This window comes from Procambarus clarkii, chromosome 49 (genome assembly GCF_040958095.1).
Source record: "Procambarus clarkii isolate CNS0578487 chromosome 49, FALCON_Pclarkii_2.0, whole genome shotgun sequence".
Taxonomy (NCBI): domain Eukaryota; kingdom Metazoa; phylum Arthropoda; class Malacostraca; order Decapoda; family Cambaridae; genus Procambarus; species Procambarus clarkii.
The window spans coordinates 22,095,349-22,117,975 of NC_091198.1; the positions used below are offsets into that span (position 1 = coordinate 22,095,349).

Genomic DNA, 22,627 nt, shown 5'->3' on the forward strand with positions numbered 1-22,627 from the left:
TGGAAATGGGAGACCAAAGGGACAGTACACACTGAAGGGGAACTGCCTACCTGTGACGACGCGAGAAAGAGACCTGGGTGTGGACGTAACACCTAATCTAACTCCTGAGGCACATGTAAATTGTATATCGACAGCAGCGTACTCTACACTGGCAAAAGTCAAAACATCATTCAGAAACTTAAGTAAGGAAGCATTTAGGGCACTTTACACTGCCTACGTGAGGCCAGTCTTAGAGTATGCCGCCTCAACATGGAGTCCCCACCTGAAGAAGCATATAAGGAAACTGGAAAAGGTTCAGAAGTTTTCAACGAGACTCGTCCCAGCGTTACGAGGGATGGGGTATGAAGAGCGCCTGAAGGAACTGAGCCTTGCGACACTATAAAAAAGAAGAGGGGGGATATGATTGGAACGTATAAAATACTCGGGGGAATTGACTGAGTGGATATTGACGAAATGTTCATACAGAATAGTAACAGAACGAGGGGACATGGGTGGAAGCTGGAAACTCAGATGAGTCACAGAGATGTTAGGAGGTTTTCTTTTAGCGCGAGAGTAGTGGGAAAATGGAATGCACTTCAGGAACAGGTTGTGGAAGCAAATTCTTTTCATAATTTTATAACTAGATATGAAAGGGAAATGGGACAAGAGTCATTACTGTAAACAACCGATGGCTCGAAAGGCGGGATCCAAGAGTCAGTGCTTGATCCTGCATGCACAAATAGGTGAGTACAAATAGGTGAGTACACACTGGCTGTGTGTGTGTGTGTGTGTGTGTGTGTGTGTGTGTGTGTGTGTGTGTGTGTGTGTGTGTGTGTGTGTGTGTGTGTGTGTGTGTGTGTGTGATTGGTTTCGTGAAAAATCATGAGATTCGTGCATGATAATATCATTGTAAATGTAAAGCTCAAATTAATTCGAAAGAATGAAATTGATCAAACGAACTATTAATGCAATTTGCATCGTCACTATTTGCTCCCCCAGCACCAGGAGGCGCAGCTTCCAACAGTATGTCTCTCATAAAACACTCAATATAACATCCTCCCACTCTGAATATTACGTTTTACAAACATCCATGTTTTTATCTCATGTTCTCAGCAGGAAAATACAAAATTCGGATCTCGTGTTTGCCGGGGACCAGGAGCTAAGTCCGGTCCGTCGCCAACTCTACATATATTGTATTTAAATATACACAAATATCACGTTTTTTCCAAACAAAACAACAAGAATATCACTTTCAATATATGTATGATGAAGCATTCTAGTGTATGATGAAGCGTACTAGTGTATGATGAAGCATACTAGTGTATGATGAAGCGTACTAGTGTATGATGAAGCATACTAGTGTATGATGAAGCGTACTAGTGTATGATGAAGCGTACTAGTGTATGATGAAGCGTACTAGTGTATGATGAAGCGTACTAGTGTATGATGAAGCATTCTAGTGTATGATGAAGCATTCTAGTGTATGATGAAGCATTCTAGTGTATAATGAGGCGTACTAGTGTATGATGAAGCGTACTAGTGTATGATGAAGCATTCTAGTGTATGATGAGGCGTACTAGTGTATGATGAAGCGTACTAGTGTATGATGAAGCATTCTAGTGTATGATGAAGCATTCTAGTGTATAATGAGGTGTACTAGTGTATGATGAAGCATACTAGTGTATGATGAAGCGTACTAGTGTATGATGAAGCGTACTAGTGTATGATGAAGCATTCTAGTGTATGATGAGGCGTACTAGTGTATGATGAAGCATACTATTGTATGATGAAGCGTACTAGTGTATGATGAAGCATTCTAGTGTATGATGAAGCGTACTAGTGTATGATGAAGCATTCTAGTGTATGATGAAGCGTACTAGTGTATGATGAAGCGTACTAGTGTATGATGAAGCGTACTAGTGAATGATGAAGCATTCTAGTGTATGATGAAGCGTACTAGTGTATGATGAAGTATACTGATGTATGATGAAGCATACTAGTGTATGATGAAGTATACTGATGTATGATGAAGCATACTAGAGTATGATGAAGCGTACTAGTGTATGATGAAGCATACTCATGTATGATGAAGCATACTCATGTATGATGAAGCATACTCATATATGATGAAGCATACTCATGTATGAAGAAGCATACTCATGTATGATGAAGCATACTAGTGTATAATGAAACATAACGATGTATAATGCAGCATGCTAGTGTATGATGAAGCATACTGATGTATGATGAAGCATACTGACGTATGATGAAGCATAGTAGTGTATGATGAAGCATTCTGACGTGACGTATGATGAAGCATACTAGTGCAGATGAAGCATACTGATGTATGATGAAACATACTGAAGTATTATGAAGCATACTAGTGTATGATGAAGCATACTAGTGTATGATGAAGCATACTAGTGTATGATGAAGCATACTAGTGTATGATGAAGCATACTGATGTATGATGAAACATACTGAAGTATTATGAAGCATACTAGTGTATGATAAAACATACTGATGTATGATGAAGCATACTGATGTATGATGAAGCATACTGATGTATGATGAAGCATACTGATGTATGATGAAGCATACCGATGTATGATGAAGCATACTAATGTATGATGAAGCATACTAGTGTGAAGCACCGCCAGTGTGACCGAGAACATCGTCGCACTGGGCCAACTGGACGTGAGGGCCGCTAGTGTGACCGAGAACACCGTCACACTGGGCCAAATGGACGTGAGGGCCGCTAGTGTGACCGAGAACACCGTCACACTGGACCAACTGGACGTGAGGGCCGCCAGTGTGACCGGGAACATCGTCACATTGGGCCAAATGGACGTGAGGGCCGCTAGTGTGACCGAGAACACCGTCACACTGGGCCAACTGGACGTGAGGGCCGCCAGTGTGACCGAGAACACCGTCACACTGGAGATTAGACGATCGATTTGCTGTCACTAATGAGCGATGTTTGGGCACGCTCGCCCGCCGGTAATCTAAAACCGGATTTATCACAGTACAATGCTGATCCTCGGCCAGAGTTCCCGTATCTTTTCATATTTTCCCATTTAGCATCGTTTCTGATAGATGGTGTTTATAGACTGTGCATTTGTTATCTTCCTGAACCTGAATCTTTTCGCTTAACCTTTTCACAGGAGTTTACTGTTTCAGACGAGAGTTAAATAAAGAATATATTAGTGAGAGAGAGAGAGAGAGAGAGAGAGAGAGAGAGAGAGAGAGAGAGAGAGAGAGAGAGAGAGAGAGAGAGAGAGAGAGAGAGAGAGAGAGAGAGAGAGAGAGAGAGAGAGAGAGAGAGAGAGAGAGAGAGAGAGAAAATGGAAAGCCCTAAAATTAATTCAGCATATGACTTGGTTTGATCAGCATCACTGATGGTAATATCTCGCTCCACTGTAATAATTAATGACTCCCATGAACCCCTAAATGATGCTTCCTCATTTCCGCAATATAGAGCTCAAATCTCCGATAATTACCTAAGGATTTGCAATCTATATAAAATAGAGTATCCGAGGTCGGAGGCCTGACGCTTGAGGGGGGGGGGGGGGTGAGCTTCAGCCCAACTTTGCACAGTGGTAGCTGTCGGGTAGGTGCCCAACATGGATGCGTCGGGGGTCGACCCCACTGGTTATATCCCCTTTTTAGGACGAATTGGCTTCCATTGCTGGCTCAAACCTATTCTTATTATGTCTGAACTTCTTTTTCCAGAACGGACTGCATGTTTTGAGAGAGAGAGACTGAGAGAGAGAGAATGAGAGAGAGAGACTGAGAGAGAGAGAGAGAGAGAGAGAGAGAGAGAGAGAGAGAGAGAGAGAGAGAGAGAGAGAGAGAGAGAGAGAGAGAGAGAGAGAGAGAGATAGAGAGAGAGAGAGAGAGATAGAGAGAGAGATAGAGAGAGAGAGAGAGAGAGAGAGAGAGAGAGAGAGAGAGAGAGAGAGAGAGAGAGAGAGAGAGAGAGAGAGAGAGAGAGAGAGAGAGAGAGAGAGAGAGAGAGAGAAAAGAGAGAAGAGAGAAGAGAGAGAGAGAGACAGAGACAGAGACAGAGATAGAGACAGAGACAGAGACAGAGACAGAGAAGAGAGAAGAGAGAAGAGAGAAGAGAGAAGAGAGAGAGAGAGAGAGAGAGAGAGAGAGAGAGAGAGAGAGAGAGAGAGAGAGAGAGAGAGAGAGAGAGAGAGAGAAAGAGAGAGAGAGAGACTGAGAGAGAGAGAATGAGAGAGAGAGACTGAGAGAGAGAGAAAGAGAGAGAGAGATCTTACCTGCAGATCAATAAAGGGAAAAACAAAAGGGTTGGCTTTCATTACTTTACAACTTTACAAACTCCCATATAACAAATACGGGCCAACAATAACAGTTTCCTGATGGCCACACGGCAACATTTTATCCAGTAAATATTGCCACGTGGCCAAGCGGGACGATTGAGAGAGTCATCAATAACTATTTTGATGGTTATTGGAAACAAATCCATGAATTGCAATGTCATTCACTTGGACCATCGGGGCCTCAATCCAGAGGCCCCAAAAGTAGCAGTCCAATCAACTGAGCCACCAGAGGGGGATGAGGCACTCCAAGGGCAGGCCTAGAGTTTCAGTTTGACCTCGGATAGGTGTCCCTGTGACCCAGCCCTATTGTGGGTGCTGGTGGCTCAGTTGGTAGGACTGCAGGCTGCTGCTTTTATGGTCCGGGGCACGAGGCTCCGATGATCTAGATGAATGAAATGTTATTTACCATCTTATAGTGGCTAGCAATTTCCATACACCTACACACCTGCAAATACACCCTGGAGTCAGCTGTGACGCTCTACACACCTGCCAATACAGCCTGGATTCATCTGTGACGCTCTACACACCTGCAAATTCACCCTGGAGTCATCTGCGACGCTCTACACACCTACACCTACACCTTGGAGTCACCTGTGACGCCCTACACACCTGCAAATACACCCTGGAGTCATCTGTGACGCTCTACACACCTGCAAATACACCCTGGAGTCATTTGCGACGCTCTACACACTTGCAAATACACCCTGGAGTCACCTGTGACCCCCTACACACCTGCACCTACACCCTGGAGTCACCTGCGACCCCCTACACACCTGCAAATACACCCAGGAGTCACCTGTGTCCTCCTACACACCGGCACCTACACCCAGGAGTCACCTGCGATCCCCTACACACCTGAACCTACACCCTCGCGTCACCTGCAACGCTCTACACACCTGCACCTACACCCTAGACTCACCTGCAACGCCCTACACACCTGCACCTACACCCTGGAGTCACCTGGGACCCCCCCCCTTACACACCTGCACCTACACCTGGAGAGATCGGGTGAGGCTGCAGGCAGCCCCACACTTACCACAGGGTCAGGTTCCTCGGCCCTGTAGTCGAAGACGTAGAGGTAGGAGGAGCGGGCGGGTGTGTACAGCTGGTTGGCGGAGACGGTGACGGGGGAGACGAAGGAGGCGTCGTGGAGCGCCTCGGCCGTCAGGTCTCTGATGTTGACAGGGTGTTGGACGGGCCTGGCCCAGTCTGTGTACTCCGCTGTGATGGCCAACACAATCTCCTGTAATATTAAGTTCAAGTTCAAGTATGTTTATTGAGATAAGCAATAAATACATCTCAAAGGGATAGAGTAGCTTAGGCTATTTCTACCCCCCTGTAATATTAATGTTGTTCTGTAGGACTTATTACATGTATCTCTATATACATATGTTACATGGTACATTTAACTCTATATACACATATTACATGTTTCATGTAACTCTATATACACATATTACATGTAACTCTTTATACACATTACATGTAACTCTATATTAGAATAGAGCTTTGTATGATATTTTACGTTTTGTACATTATTTATGTCCATGTATTAGAGCAGGTCGTCCTCCTAAGGTTACTTCCCCTACGTCCAGAAACCATCGTACTAAAGTGACTTTATCCTAAACTACCAGAGGACCCATAACAGAAAACGGAACAGTTTGTCGATTTCGCGTAATTACACACCCACTGACACAGCTGTACAAGTAACTACACCCACACTAACACAGCTGTACAAGTAACTACACCCACTAACACAGCTGTACAAGTAACTACACCCACACTAACACAGCTGTACAAGTAACTACACCCACACTAACACAGCTGTACAAGTAACTACACCCACACTAACACAGCTGTACAAGTAACTACACCCACACTAACACAGCTGTACAAGTAACTACACCCACACTAACACAGCTGTACAAGTAACTACACCCACTAACACAGCTGTACAAGTAACTACACCCACTAACACAGCTGTACAAGTAACTACACCCACTAACACAGCTGTACAAGTAACTACACCCACACTAACACAGCTGTACAAGTAACTACACCCACACTAACACAGCTGTACAAGTAACTACACCCACTAACACAGCTGTACAAGTAACTACACCCACACTAACACAGCTGTACAAGTAACTACACCCACACTAACACAGCTGTACAAGTAACTACACCCACTAACACAGCTGTACAAGTAACTACACCCACACTAACACAGCTGTACAAGTAACTACACCCACTAACACAGCTGTACAAGTAACTACACCCACACTAACACAGCTGTACAAGTAACTACACCCACTGACACAGCTGTACAAGTAACTACACCCACTAACACAGCTGTACAAGTAACTACACCCACTAACACAGCTGTACAAGTAACTACACCCACTAACACAGCTGTACAAGTAACTACACCCACACTAACACAGCTGTACAAGTAACTACACCCACTGACACAGCTGTACAAGTAACTACACCCACTAACACAGCTGCACAAGTCACTACACCCACACTAACACAGCTGAACAAGTAACTACACCCACACTAACACAGCTGTACAAGTAACTACACCCACTGACACAGCTGTACAAGTAACTACACCCACTAACACAGCTGTACAAGTAACTACACCCACACTAACACAGCTGAACAAGTAACTACACCCCCCAAGTAACACAGCCTTACAAGTAACTACACCCACTAACACAGCTGTACAAGTAACTACACCCACACTAACACAGCTGTACAAGTAACTACACCCACTAACACAGCTGTACAAGTAACTACACCCACTAACACAGCTGTACAAGTAACTACACCCACTAACACAGCTGTACAAGTAACTACACCCACACTAACACAGCTGTACAAGTAACTACACCCACACTAACACAGCTGAACAAGTAACTACACCCACTAACACAGCTGTACAAGTAACTACACCCACTAACACAGCTGTACAAGTAACTACACCCACACTAACACAGCTGTACAAGTAACTACACCCACACTAACACAGCTGAACAAGTAACTACACCCCCTCCAAGTAACACAGCAGTACACACAACACAGAGGTGTAGGGGAAGTATAATCATCTTTGAATTTGCGTACAGGTGTAAAAATTGACAATGTGCTGGGTGATGTTTGTACAAATGCAGTTTAATTTACATATTTAATTAAGTGAAAGACCTTTAGTATTCGAACTCATTTGCATAGCGAGTTAGTGAAAGAGTTTCGTAATGTCGGAGGCAGCAATAAGCGGCCATTACGAACTGTCTATAATGGCAGCTGTTTGGCAACGACAATGGTATATTATTTGCACATTATATATATATATATATATATATATATATATATATATATATATATATATATATATATATATATATATATATATATATATATATATATATATATATATATATATATATATATGTATATATGTGTGTGTGTGTATCACTAGGATTCGAACCCCCGGCTCCCGGGAGCACTGCAATGAGTTCAACATTGATCGTGAATTGTGAGGTGTTGATGTCACTCTGAACGCTTGGGGGTGATCCCCTTCGGCGGGGGATTCGAACCCTGGTCAGGGCCAAAAGAGTGCTTAGTGATTCAGAGCTCGAACGTTCGTACAGACTTTGTTTCATAGAGCTTCCTTGTGCTCTGTCATAGAGCTTCCCTGTACTCTGTCATAGAGCTTCCCTGTGCTCTGTCATAGAGCTTCCCTGTGCTCTGTTATAGAGCTTCCCTGTGCTCTGTCATAGAGCTTCCCTGTGCTCTGTCATAGAGCTTCCCTGTACTCTGTCATAGAGCTTCCCTGTGCTCTGTCATAGAGCTTCCCTGTGCTCTGTCATAGAGCTTCCCTGTGCTCTGTTATAGAGCTTCCCTGTGCTCTGTCATAGAGCTTCCCTGTGCTCTGTCAAAGAGCTTCCCTGTGCTCTGTCATAGAGCTTTCCTCTGCTCTGTCATAGAGCTTTCCTGTACTCTGTCATAGAGCTTCCCTGTGCTCTGTTATAGAGCTTCCCTGTGCTCTGTTATAGAGCTTCCCTGTGCTCTGTTATAGAGCTTCCCTGTGCTCTGTTATATAGCTTCCCTGTGCTCTGTTATAGAGCTTCACTGTGCTCTGTCATAGAGCTTCCCTGTGCTCTGTTATAGAGCTTCCCTGTGTTGAAAAACAGTCCCTTGTGGGTCAGGGCGAGGCAGCAGGTCAGGGCGAGGCAGCAGGTCAGGGCGAGGCAGCAGGTCAGGGCGAGGCAGCACTAGGTCAGGGCGAGGCAGCACTAGGTCAGGGCGAGGCAGCAGGTCAGGGCGAGGCAGCAGGTCAGAGCGAGGCAGCAGGTCAGGGCGAGGCAGCAGGTCAGGGCGAGGCAGCAGGTCAGGGCGAGGCAGCAGGTCAGGGCGAGGCAGTAGGTCAGGGCGAGGCAGCAGGTCAGGGCGAGGCAGCAGGTCAGGGCGAGGCAGCAGGACAGAGCGAGGCCGCAGGTCAGGGCGAGGCAGCAGGTCAGGGCGAGGCAGCAGGTCAGGGCGAGGCAGCAGGACAGGGCGAGGCAGCAGGACAGAGCGAGGCAGCAGGACAGGGCGAGGCAGCAGGTCAGGGCGAGGCAGCAGGTCAGGGCGAGGCAGCAGGTCAGGGCGAGGCAGCAGGACAGGGCGAGGCAGCACTAGGTTAGGGCGAGGCAGCACTAGGTTAGGGCGAGGCAGCAGGTCAGGGCGAGGCAGCAGGTCAGGGCGAGGCAGCAGGTCAGGACGAGGCAGCACTAGGTCAGGGCGAGGCAGCAGAACAGAGCGAGGCAGCAGGACAGGGCGAGGCAGCAGGTCAGGGCGAGGCAGCAGGTCAGGGCGAGGCAGCAGGTCAGGGCGAGGCAGCAGGACAGGGCGAGGCAGCACTAGGTTAGGGCGAGGCAGCACTAGGTTAGGGCGAGGCAGCAGGTCAGGGCGAGGCAGCAGGTCAGGGCGAGGCAGCAGGTCAGGACGAGGCAGCACTAGGTCAGGGCGAGGCAGCAGAACAGAGCGAGGCAGCAGGTCAGGGCGAGGCAGCAGGACAGGGCGAGGCAGCAGGACAGGGCGAGGCAGCAGAACAGAGCGAGGCAGCAGGTCAGGGCGAGGCAGCAGGTCAGGGCGAGGCAGCCGAACAGAGCGAGGCAGCAGGTCAGGGCGAGGCAGCAGGACAGGGCGAGGCAGCAGGACAGGGCGAGGCAGCAGAACAGAGCGAGGCAGCAGGTCAGGGCGAGGCAGCAGGACAGGGCGAGGCAGCAGGTCAGGGCGAGGCAGCAGGTCAGGGCGAGGCAGCAGGACAGAGCGAGGCAGCAGGTCAGGGCGAGGCAGCAGGTCAGGGCGAGGCAGCAGGTCAGGGCGAGGCAGCAGGTCAGGGTGAGGCAGCAGGTCAGGGCGAGGCACTGGGTCAGGGCGAGGCAGCAGGTCAGGGCTAGGCAGCAGGACAAGACGAGGCAGCACTAGGTCAGGGCGAGGCAGCAGGTCAGGGCGAGGCAGCGGGTCAGGGCGAGGCAGCACGACAGGGCGAGGCAGCAGGTCAGGGCGAGGCAGCACTAGGTCAGGGCGAGGCAGCAGGACAGGGCGAGGCAGCAGGTCAGGGCGAGGCAGCAGGTCAGGGCGAAGCAGCAGGTCAGGGCGAGGCAGTGGGACAGGGCCGAGTAAGATAGGGCTACATGATGATGACTTATGATGAAATAGCACATGGCCTTTACGACCAAATAACACTTGGAAGGGATAGGAGGATAAGCATTTGGGATGGGACGGGGAGAGAAAGGAATGACGCCCAATCACTTGCGGGACAGCGGGGATTGAACGCCGACCTGCAAGAAGCGAGACTTAGCATTAAAAGTTCATTTTGGAATATTGCTTGAAACCCGTTGTTGGTTGCCTAAAGCATTCAGTAAGTACCTTGTACCATTTCATTCTTGCTAATTGTGTTAATCTGTTAAATTAGCTATTGTGATGCGAAAACATTGATTTTGTGTCATTAAATAAGCTGACATTTGTCCTCTGATATATATATATATATATATATATATATATATATATATATATATATATATATATATATATATATATATACATATATATATATATATATATATATATATATATATATATATATATATATATATATGTATATATATATATATATGCATATATATATATATGAAAAGTCCTTACAAGACCTGGTCTTGTAAGGACAAGACCAGAACTTAACGATGCCAACACAGAAGACACTGTTCAACATAACAGGCCAATTTCACTTGATTAATCTTTGTAGATAGGAGCTGCCTCGTATGGGCCAATAGGCCTTCCGCAGTTACCTCTATTCTTATGTTCTTATGTTTCACCCCCCCATTTATCTCTTATGTATCCCCCCATGTTTTCACCTTTATTGTCTTATCACCTGACCCAGTGCGTGTATAAAATCAACCAGTCCTGAAAAATTCTTTTCACTTGAGAATGAACCATGGAGGTTCGAAACGTTGTGCAAATTGTATAAATAAGTGTAATACATTCTATAGTAATTCACTTCTTTTCTTCACCTTGAAATTACGAAAATGAGTTTTGGAGAACTCCTATTTCAGCTAAGCCCTGATGCTAAGAAAATAGTTAGAGGGATAGAAGCCCTAAATCAGAAGATAGTAAATACAGAATATATATATATATATATATATATATATATATATATATATATATATATATATATATATATATATATATATATACATTTATATATATACACACAAATACAACATCGACTCTATACAACAGCAAAAGAGAGAGGGGGGGAAAGAGCACTCTCCAAATTAACACACATGTAGTGAACCTGTTACATTTAGTTCAATAGAAAATGATTTTCCGGGAATTAGAACGACAACGGAAACTGGAGAGGAGCCAGAGAAATGGGGGAGGGGGGTGGGGGGGGGGGGGAGGGTGTGGGGTGCTAAATCAAAGAGTTTTCTACACTGATGAGGAATTCCTCGCTCTAAATGTCTCTCCTCTCACCCATTAACATCTATTCTCTGACAGTCGCACGATAGATTGTTGTGGTGTTGAAAGATGTAGTATTCAGTACCTCTTTATTTCAATGTATACAATATGTATATAATTATTATGTTGTTGAATATGACCGAAAGCGTAAGAATTATAATTCTAGCACGAATCTTCCCAATATTTCTTACGTTTTTCTTCGCCGTCGGGGGTAATTGGAAAATTAACTCTCCAAAGTTCATTTTCACATTTTTATTTATGGTCTGACGCCTAGAAGCGTTTCACAAGAGACTTCTCACGTTTTCAATGATAAAATTTTATGCACTCCGCTTCATGCTTATACTTGTTGTTGGGTGAGGTGATAAAACACGAACCAATGGGTAATAATGGGGTAAAGATAATTTTACATAGTCAGAACACGAATTATTGCGTATTTTTTTCTTTTTGCTTCTGTGTTGGTTCGGGGTCATGAAGTGGGTAGAATGGAATTATGTGTTAATTGGCTGTTGATTGCTGGTGTTGACTTTTTGATGAGTAGTGCCTCGCTGATGTCGAGCCGCCTGCTGTCTCTGTGTCTATCGATAATTTCTGTGTTGCTTGTTAAGCTTTCTCTGGTGATGGTCTGGTTGTGTGAGGAGATTATATGCTCTTTTGATGGAGGTCTGTTGTTTGTGCATTGTTAATCGCCTAGAAAAAGACGTTATTGTCTTGCCTATATACTGAGATCTATGGGGCTTACAGTCCCCAAGTGGGCATGTGAAGGCATAGACGACGTTGGTTTCCATTGTTCTGTTTACTGTCTGGAGAGTTCTTCATGAGTAGGTTGGCCGTTTTCTTGTTTTTGTAATAAATTGTCAATTGTATCTTCTGATTTTTGTCTATGGGGATAACGTTCCTATTAATAATATCTCTCAGGACAATTTCCTCCGTTTTATGAACCGTCGAGAAGAAGTTCCTGTAAAACAGTCTAATAGGGGGTACAGGGGTTGTGTTAGTTGTCTCTTCAGAGGTTGCATGGCGTTTCACCTTTCTTTTTACGATGTCTTCAACCTAATCGTTAGAGAAACCATTGTTGATTAGGACCTATCTTACCCTTCAGACAGTGAAGAAAAACATAAGGAGTATTGTGAAGATTCGTGTTAGATCATTAATCTTACCCTTTCGGTCATATTCAACAACATATGTTTACAAGAAAGACTGTTACAACATGGTTGCAGCTGGCAATCCCAATCATTATGGCCGAAGAGGAGGAGGACGAGGGAGAGAATCAGTAATAGCGAGAATCCGTCTTGGATACAAATATCCATAGAGATATGGAATGGAAACAACAGTTGATCAGCGGAGTTGCAGAATCTGTGGTGAGAGTGATGGACACCGCCTTGACCACTATCTATGTGAATGTGATCACCTGAGAGACATTAGGAATATGTGTAGAATAATAAACCCCACATTGTTTGAGTTAGGAAAACACTATTTGTCAAATATTAATACTGTTCTTAAAAGATTTCCCCATTTTGCACTCGCAAGATAACGTAAGCTTTTAAGGGTTGATAGATGTTAATCTTCTTGTTTGAGGAGCTGTTCACTTGAGACAGTTAAGCAAGTCCCAGCTGTGTCTGGGTACAAGTGACAGGATGAACAACCCAGCGGGTTTTCTTCCTATTGGGGAGTGTTGTACATGCTGCTATGGCGGTGTGTCCACTCACAAGATGAGTGGCGCTGCCCAATACTGTCACTATGGCGGTGTGTCCACTCACAAGATGAGTGGCGCTGCCCAATACTGTCACTATGGCGGTGTGTCCACTCACAAGATGAGTGGCGCTGCCCAATAAACTCGCCCCTCGGGGCAAAATTTAAAAATGTAAAAATTTAAACTGCTACCAATATATATATATATATATATATATATATATATATATATATATATATATATATATATATATATATATATATATGTATATATAAACCATAATGGAGTAACTTGAAAAATCGCTCTGGTGGATGGCAGACACCTGGCATGACCGACTCAGCCATGATGGTACACAAGTCAGATTCAGATTCAGATGTTTATTCAGGTAAGGTATATACATACAAGTGATGTTACATTAATGGATTGATATATAGATAGAGCTAGTACATACAATGCCTAAAGCCACTATTACGCAATGCGTTTCGGGCAAGAAAAAACATTAATATCTAGAACTTAATACTAATTGAGCATAAAGAATAAAAGATGTTGAGAACAAATACAAATAAAGATAAAAAAAAAAGGGGGAACATGACTGAAAAAGCAGCACAAATACAATAGGTTGACAAACAGTGTTGATTAAAAAAAAGAAAAAAAAAAAGAAAATAACAGACATGGATTGACAATAGAGGAGTGAGGTAGATTACAGGGAATTTATTAGGTAGTGTTTAGTTTTTATCTTAAACTGGTTGAGAGAGGTACAGTCTTTAACATGGTTGGGAAGGTCATTCCACATTCTGGGCCCCTTGATATGCAGAGCATTTCTAGTTTGATTAAGACGTACTCTAGGAATATCAAAACTGTATTTATTTCTGGTGTGGTGCTCATGGGTTCTGTTACAACCTTCTATGAAGCTTTTAAGATCAGGATTGGCATTATAGTTTAGCGTTTTATATATGTATAATACACATGAGAGAATGTGCAGTGACTTAATATCTAACATATTAAGAGATTTGAGTAGGGGTACCGAGTGATGTCTGGGGCCAGAGTTGGATATTGTTCTAATAGCGGCTTTGTGTTGGGTAATTAGAGGACGTAAGTGATTTTGGGTAGTAGAACCCCAAGCACAAATACCATAGTTGAGATAAGGATAGATAAGGGAGTAATAGAGAGTCACCAGAGCAGGGCGTGGTACATAATATCTGATCTTAGAAAGAATGCCCACAGTTTTTGAAACTTTTTTTGATATATTTAGAATGTGTCCCTGGAAATTCAGCTTGTGGTCAATGAGAATGCCAAGGAATTTGCCATCTAATTTGTTACAAATTTGGGTATTGTTTATTTTGAGATTTATAAGACTAGAGGATTTATTGCCAAACAGAATATAGAAGGTTTTGTCAATGTTAAGGGTGAGTTTGTTGGCAGTTAGCCAAAGATGGACTTTATTTAGCTCAGTATTTACTGTGGCATTTAGAGCAAGAGGGTCAGGACTGGAGTAAATGAAGGTTGTGTCGTCAGCAAATAGAATTGGTTTGAGGTGTTGGGAGGCATTTGGAAGGTCATTAATGTAGATGAGAAAGAGGAGAGGGCCAAGTATGCTGCCCTGAGGAACACCAATGTTGATGGGTAGGGTGGGAGAAATTGTATTATTCACAGAAACATATTGGAGCCTGTCAGTAAGGTAGGACTCGAGGTATTGTAGGGAGTGTCCTCTGACTCCATAATGATGTAGTTTAAGAAGAAGGTTTTGGTGGTTGACAGTATCAAAAGCTTTACGCAGGTCCACAAATAACCCAACAGGGAGCTCCTTTTTATCAAGAGCTGTATGAATCGAGTTAAGCATACTAATAAGTGCATCGTTAGTGCTTTTTTTGGGTCTGAAGCCATATTGGCAAGGGCTAAGTATATTGAGTTTGGCTAGATATGAGTAAAGCTGCTTGTATATAAGTTTTTCAAAAATTTTTGACAAGTTTGGCAGGATTGATATAGGTCTGTAGTTGTTAACATCTGTGGGGTCACCACATTTGTGGACAGGCGTTACTCTCGCTTTTTTAGAATATCTGGAAAGGTTTGGAGTTCAAGTGACTTGTTGAAGAGCAAAGCAATAGCAAGGGCTAAAGATCTGGAGGCTTTTTTGTAAATTAAAGTTGGTATCTCCTCAAGGGCACCAGACTTGGTTTTAAGGGAAAGGATTATCTCATTGACGTCAGTGGAGTTAGTAGGCTTTAGGTACAGAGACTGTGGATAGTTACCTGTAAGATAGTCCTTAATGTCAGTACTGGAAGATGGAATATCATTTGCAAGGGATGAACCAATGGAAGAGAAGAACCTATTGAACTCAATAGCAGAATCAGAGGCTGAAAGCTGACCATCGTTATTAGACAGGAGAGTCGGTTTGTTATTTAAAGATTTCTTTGATCCCAATATTTGTGAAATTGTGCTCCAAGTTTGTTTAATGTTGCTCTTTATTTGAGTAAATTTATCTTCGTAGTAATTAGTTTTGGCTCGTCTAATTATCTTAGTTAGCAATAATGAGTAATTCTTTGAGAATTCTTTGGAGACAATTCCTAACCTATACTTCTTCTCAAGGTCGTGTTTTTTGTTAATGGATTTCAGTATTCCCTTTGTAAGCCAAGGATTGTTAAGCCTTTTGCTTGTGACTTGTTTTGTAAGCCTAGGACAGTGGGTGTTATAAAGGCTAAGAGTTGTTTGTAGAAAAGATTGCACTGCTAGGTTGATGTCCCCTATGTTACCTAATTCGGACTCCCAGTTGACATTATCAGCAGCAGTTATAAAATTGTTTATAGCAGTTTCATTGTGCAGCCTAAAGCTTAACTCCCTTGTTTCTAGAGGTGGTTTGCTAATGTTAGTTAAGAGAAATGTGGGGTAGTGGTCTGTAGTGCTATCGGTGATTATACCTGAAGTAAGCGGAGAGGTTATGTTGGTCCAGATGTGATCTAGAGTCGTGGCAGTGCTATCAGTGATTCTAGTAGGTCTAGTGATTAAGGGTATGAGGAGGCAGGAATTCATACAGTTGAGGAAGCTAACAGCAGTAGGGTGTTCTGGCTCGCAGAGGTCAATATTAAAGTCCCCTGCGATAATTAGGTGGTTTTTGTTCAGTCTGTTATCAAGTATTAGATTTCTAAGGTTTGAGTTGAATACAGACACATCAGTGTTGGGAATTCTATAGACTGCACCCACAGACAGGACAGACTCGGCACCCTTGACTCTGAAGCTGGCGAAGATATACTCCCCATAGCAGTCTCTAGTTCTAATTTCTTTTAGGCATGTTAGTTCTTGGTGGTAGTAAAGAGCAGTGCCACCACCTCTCTGAAGTTGACGACAGTTGTGAATTGCTGAGTAGTTAGGCATGTTAAAGAGTTGAGTAGTATCCTCTTTCAACCATGTTTCAGTAAGTATAATAAAAGAGAATTTGTTGCCAATAGTTTCAATCAAGGCACTAACATCATCGAAGTGTTTACCTAGGGATCTAACGTTCAAATTGATAACAGAGATATTGTGATTATGAGTTAATACATTGTTTACATCATGTGCTGCAAAATATCTGCAATTTAGATCATTAAAGTGATTATTGTCATAGATAGTGGATAAGAGGTTAAGTTCTGGGTCTATACTTGTCTGCATAAAAGAAGCTGATTGTAGAATCAGAAATAAGTAGAAAAAAGCTATAAAATAGGGAAAAATATATACACAATACTGTACAAAACAAACACAAAAGGGGCTTACAGGGGTACAATGGAGTAAGGGAGTATGGCTAGGCTAGGCAACCTAGGCAATTAATGAGATTAAAGAAAAAACATGTAAACATGGACTATACAAAACACAAGATATGGAAATACAAAACAAAAAATATAAGCAAGACTAAGCAATACAAAAAAACAAAAAAACAAATTGAGCAAAAATGAGGTAGATTGCTTACGAGTACTCACAGGTACACTGTAAGTAACAATTTGCAATTTGAGATGCAGGCAAAGCCAGGGGTACAATGGAGTAAGGGAGCATGGCAAGGCTAGGCAACCTAGGTCAGCAGCAGCAGTTACCGAAGCAGATATATCAGGTCAGCAGCAGCAGAAGTCGACCAAACCGGAGCTCTGCTGAAGTCCCTCACCCCTCCAGGCTCTCCCTCACCCCTCCAGGCTCTCCCTCACCCCTCCTGGCTCTCCCTCACCCCTCCAGGCTCTCCCTCACCCCTCCAGGCTCTCCCTCACCCCTCCAGGCTCTCCCTCACCCCTCCAGGCTCTCCCTCATCCCTCCAGGCTCTCCCTCACCCCTCCAGGCTCTCCCTCACCCCTCCAGGCTCTCCCTCACCCCTCCAGGCTCTCCCTCACCCCTCCAGCCTCTCCCTCACCCCTCCAGCCTCTCCCTCACCCCTCCAGGCTCTCCCTCACCCCTCCAGGCTCTCCCTCACCCCTCCAGCCTCTCCCTCACCCCTCATGGCTCTCCCTCACCCCTCCAGCCTCTCCCTCACCCCTCCAGCCTCTTCCTCATCCCTCCAGGCTCTCCCTCACCCCTCCAGGCTCTCCCTCACCCCTCCAGGCTCTTTCCCTCACCCCTCCAGGCTCTCCCTCACCCCTCCAGCCTCTCCCTCACCCCTCCAGCCTCTCCCTCACCCCTCCAGGCTCTCCCTCACCCCTCCAGGCTCTCCCTCACCCCTCCAGCCTCTCCCTCACCCCTCATGGCTCTCCCTCACCCCTCCAGCCTCACCCCTCCACATACTACAATGAACACTGACCATTACAATTTTTTTTCTCCACCAAAACAATTATTTGCTTAAAAATATATTTTGTTGTATCTGCAACAATCATTTACTGCATTTACAATCGGCTTACACGAGAGGAGAAAAAACTCGGCACAAGAATTTCCTTCGTCACGATTGCCATAGTTGCCATCATTTGATCATGGTTATTGTTGATTGGTCAGAGGGAGAACTTGCCAGTGTGTCGCGTCAAATTATGCAATGGCATTAATTGTGCTTTGATGCCAGCTGCCATATGCTGCGGTAATCTTGCAACAGCGACACGCGAAAGGAGGAGGATTGATTTCCCTTGTTAGACTGAGTATCAGGATGTTATCTAATGTTGACTAGCCAAGATGACCGCCAACACTCGACCTTTGACTCCCCAAGAAACTATAGCAATAGAAACTTTGGTTTAGGGGTTATCTTGAGGTTATCTTGGGGTTATCTTGAGGTTATCTTGGGGTTATCTTGAGGTTATCTTGGGGTTATCTTGAGGTTATCTTGGGGTTATCTTGAGGTTATCTTGGGGTTATCTTGAAGTTATCTTGGCGTTATCTTGAAGTTATCTTTAGATAATTTCGGGGCTTAACGTCCCCGCGGCCCGGTCCTCGACCAGGCCTCCTTTTTGTTGCATACACCACCAGGAAACAGCCCGTAGCAGCTGTCTAACTCCCAGGTACCTATTTACTGCTAGGTGAGCAGGTGGATCAGGGTGAAAGAAACTCTGCCCATTTGTTTCCGCCTCCACCGGGGATCGAACCCGGAACCTCAGGAGTACGAATGTCGAGCGTTGTCTACTCAGCCGTCAGTCCCCCAATTACATTCTATAATTTCTAAGAAATTTTGTCTTGAACATTTAGTTGCATCATTTTGGTCGACTTGCGAGGCGCTGGAGGCAACAGCCTGTTGGATCAAGTTATCACAAGTATGACCTGGCCTCAGGCCTGGCTTCAGGAGCAGATGAACTCCCAATATACCCTCCAGATATACCCACTCCAGGTATACTCACTCCAGGTATACTCACTCCAGGTATACTCACTCCAGGTATACTCACTCCAGGTAGTTGTTGTTTAAGATTCAGCTACTCGGAACAAAAAGTTCCAAGTAGCACGGGCTATGGTGAGCCCGTAGTACCCCCAGGTATTAGGCAAGACCTTTATTTCGTGTAACTGTTTACAGGAGAACTTTTGCACCTATGAAAATCTCCATCTCGGGTTCGATTCCCATTGGCTCATGCGAGGCAGCTCCTATTGGTCCATACGACCAATAGGAGCTGCCTTTTGGTATTAGTTGCTGCCTATAGAGCATTAAACAAAGGTGCCAATAGGGCACCTTTGTCTAATACCAGAGGTTAGATGAGCTACACAGCACCTTTGTCTAATACCAGCGGTTAGATGAGCTATGCAGCTCCTTCGTCTAATACCAGAGGTTGGATGAGCTACGCATCTCCTTCGTCTAATACCAGAGGTTGGATGAGCTACACAGCACCTTTGTCTAATACCAGCGGTTAGATGAGCTATGCAGCTCCTTTGTCTAATACCAGCGGTTAGATGAGCTATGCAGCTCCTTCGTCTAATACCAGAGGTTGGATGAGCTACGCATCTCCTTCGTCTAATACCAGAGGTTAGATGAGCTACACAGCACCTTTGTCTAATACCAGAGGTTAGATGAGCTATGCAGCTCCTTCGTCTAATACCAGAGGTTAGATGAGCTACACAGCACCTTCGTCTAATACCAGAGGTTGGATGAGCTACGCAGCTCCTTCGTCTAATACCAGAGGTTGGATGAGCTACGCAGCTCCTTCGTCTAATACCAGAGGTTGGATGAGCTACGCAGCACCTTCGTCTAATACCAGAGGTTAGATGAGCTACACAGCACCTTCGTCTAATACCAGAGGTTAGATGAGCTACACAGCACCTTCGTCTAATACCAGAGGTTAGATGAGCTACGCAGCACCTTCGTCTAATACCAGCGGTTAGATGAGCTATGCAGCTCCTTCGTCTAATACCAGAGGTTAGATGAGCTACACAGCACCTTCGTCTAATACCAGAGGTTAGATGAGCTACGCAGCACCTTCGTCTAATACCAGAGGATAGATGAGCTACGCAGCACCTTCGTCTAATACCAGAGGATAGATGAGCTACGCAGCACCTTCGTCTAATACCAGAAGATAGATGAGCTACGCAGCACCTTCATCTAATACCAGAGGTTAGATGAGCTACGCAGCACCTTCGTCTAATACCAGAGGTTAGATGAGCTACGCAGCACCTTCGTCTAATACCAGAGGATAGATGAGCTACGCAGCACCTTCGTCTAATACCAAGGTGGCAACTCTGCTACTTGTCGCAACTATTTCCTCTGTTTTATTTCTTGTCTGCTGCCAGAACCATGCTAGTCATCTCCTATTTTGTTTTTTTGCCTTTTCTTCGCCATCCTGTTCGTCTGTGCCTCAATCTTCGCCATCTTGTTCATGCCTGCTCTTCATCCTTTAGTCTCAGTCAACTATACGTGCAACAATCCCCAAGACACGAAATAAGCTTAACTCTCTAAAGTCCCCGTTGAAATCAAGCTTTATCGCCAGGCTTGGGCTAACCTTTGTATTCCTAAATAGCTCTGGCATTTTTCAGGTTTGGCAACAACAATGACTCTTTTTTCGCCTCCGGATCAAAGGGAAATTTTTGATATCTTGTGTAAAGATAGCGAGTATCTTTTACATTAAACAGTGGGCTTGTGATAACAGTTTGTCCTTGCAATTGCTTGTCTGAGTGGTAATTAAATGATCCCCCTGAAGGCTGTTTTGTAAGCGGTGTATAGGGGAGTGTTTTAATAACGGGGTCAGTGTAAGGTAGTGAAGGTGTAGGGTATTGAAGATTGGGGGAGGTTCCGAACCCCATTATCGGACAGCGAATAGGTTCCAAACCCCATTATCGGACGGCGAATAGGTTCCAAACCCCATTTTCGGACAGCGAATAGGTTTCAAACCCCATTATCAGCCAGAGAATAGGTTCCACTTGTGCTGCTGTAGCCCCGTGTAGAGGATCCACACCCATCATTGTATCCTGATGGGTGACAGGTAAGCAACTGGATACAGCAGGGTGTACAGCCTAGTACACAGCAGGGTGTACTCTAGGGTGTACAGCAGAGTACACAGCAGGGTGTACAGCAGAGTACACAGCAGGGGTGTACAGCAGAGTACACAGCAGGGTGTACAGCAGAGTACACAGCAGGGTGTACTCTAGGGGTGTACAGCAGAGTACACAGAAGTGTGCATAGCAGAGCACACAGCAGGGTGTACTCTAGGGGTGTACAGCAGAATACACAGCAGGGTGTACTCTAGGGGTGTACAGCAGAGTACACAGAAGTGTGTATAGCAGAGCACACAGCAGGGTGTACTCTAGGGGTGTACAGCAGAGTACACAGCAGGGTGTACTCTAGGGGTGTACAGCAGAGTACACAGAAGTGTGTATAGCAGAGCACACAGAAGTGTGTATAGCAGAGCACACAGCAGGGGTGTACTCTAGGGGTGTACAGCAGAGTACACAGCAGGGTGTACACTAGGGGTGTACAGCAGAGCACACAGCAGGGTGTACTCTAGGGGTGTACAGCAGAGCACACAGCAGGGTGTACACTAGGGGTGTACAGCAGAGAACACAGCAGGGTGTACACTAGGGGTGTACAGCAGAGCACACAGCAGGGTGTACTCTAGGGGTGTACAGCAGAGCACACAGCAGGGTGTACACTAGGGGTGTACAGCAGAGTACACAGCAGGGTGTACACTAGGGGTGTACAGCAGAGCACACAGCAGGGTGTACTCTAGGGGTGTACAGCAGAGCACACAGCAGGGTGTACACTAGGGGTGTACAGCAGAGTACACAGCAGGGTGTACACTAGGGGTGTACAACAGAGCACACAGCAGGGTGTACTCTAGGATTGTACAGCAGAGTACACAGCAGGGTGTACACTAGGGGTGTACAGCAGAGTACACAGAAGGGAGTACAGCAGAGCACACAGCAGGGTGTACACTAGGGGTGTACAGCAGAGTACACAGAAGTGTGTATAGCAGAGCACACAGCAGGGTGTACTCTAGGGGTGTACAGCAGAGCACACAGCAGGGTGTACTCTAGGGGTGTACAGCAGGGTGTACTCTAGGGGTGTACAGCAGAGCACACAGCAGGGTGTACAGCAGAGTGTACAGCAGAGTACACAGCAGGGTGTACAGCAGAGCACACAGCAGGGTGTACAGCAGAGTACACAGCAGGGTGTACAGCAGAGCACACAGCAGGGTGTACACTAGGGGTGTACAACAGAGTACACAACAGGGTACACACTCTAGGGGTGTACAGGAAGGGGCAATAAAACGGTTATCAACTATTCACTCCCCAACAATGACAAACACACCAATGTCAATTGCGACATTTGGAGAGTTATTAATGCTTCGCTTTGTAATTAAAAAATACAAAAATACAATTGATATGTATTTTTGAAGAGAAGGATTTGAAGTGGAATTTTGGACACGAATTGTTGTATGGCTGATTATGTATTTATTTTACTGATTGTTATGTCAAGTGAGGGTGATTAATGCTCTCTTTTTTATTCTTTCTTTATTCATTCATCTATTTTCTTCCTTTTTACTGTTCATTTTCTTTGTCAGAAGCTTTCTGTGTCTGCGGGTTTATGTCTGTTTTCCCCTTTGTTGTTGTATGTCTGTGCGTGTGTATTTATGTATGTTTCTGGTTGTATATCTGTGTCATACTTGGGTCACAGTCTGTGTCAATATTTCTCTGATTCTATTTTTCTTTGTGTCTATATTTCTCTGATTCCATTTTTCTCTATGTCTATATTTCTCTGAAT

The 22,627-nt window shown here is 44.8% G+C and overlaps 1 protein-coding gene across 1 annotated transcript in view; it reads right to left on the bottom strand.

The window, feature by feature from the left end:
- The window catches only part of LOC123763241 (neuroligin-2-like), a 644,171-nt gene that overhangs the window by 18,639 nt on the left and 602,905 nt on the right, over window positions 1–22,627 (bottom strand). Inside the window, exon 7 of the mRNA XM_069303139.1 lies at window positions 5,362–5,568. Coding sequence (XP_069159240.1) covers window positions 5,362–5,568 — 207 coding nt within the window. The remainder of the gene's footprint in view (window positions 1–5,361; window positions 5,569–22,627) is intronic.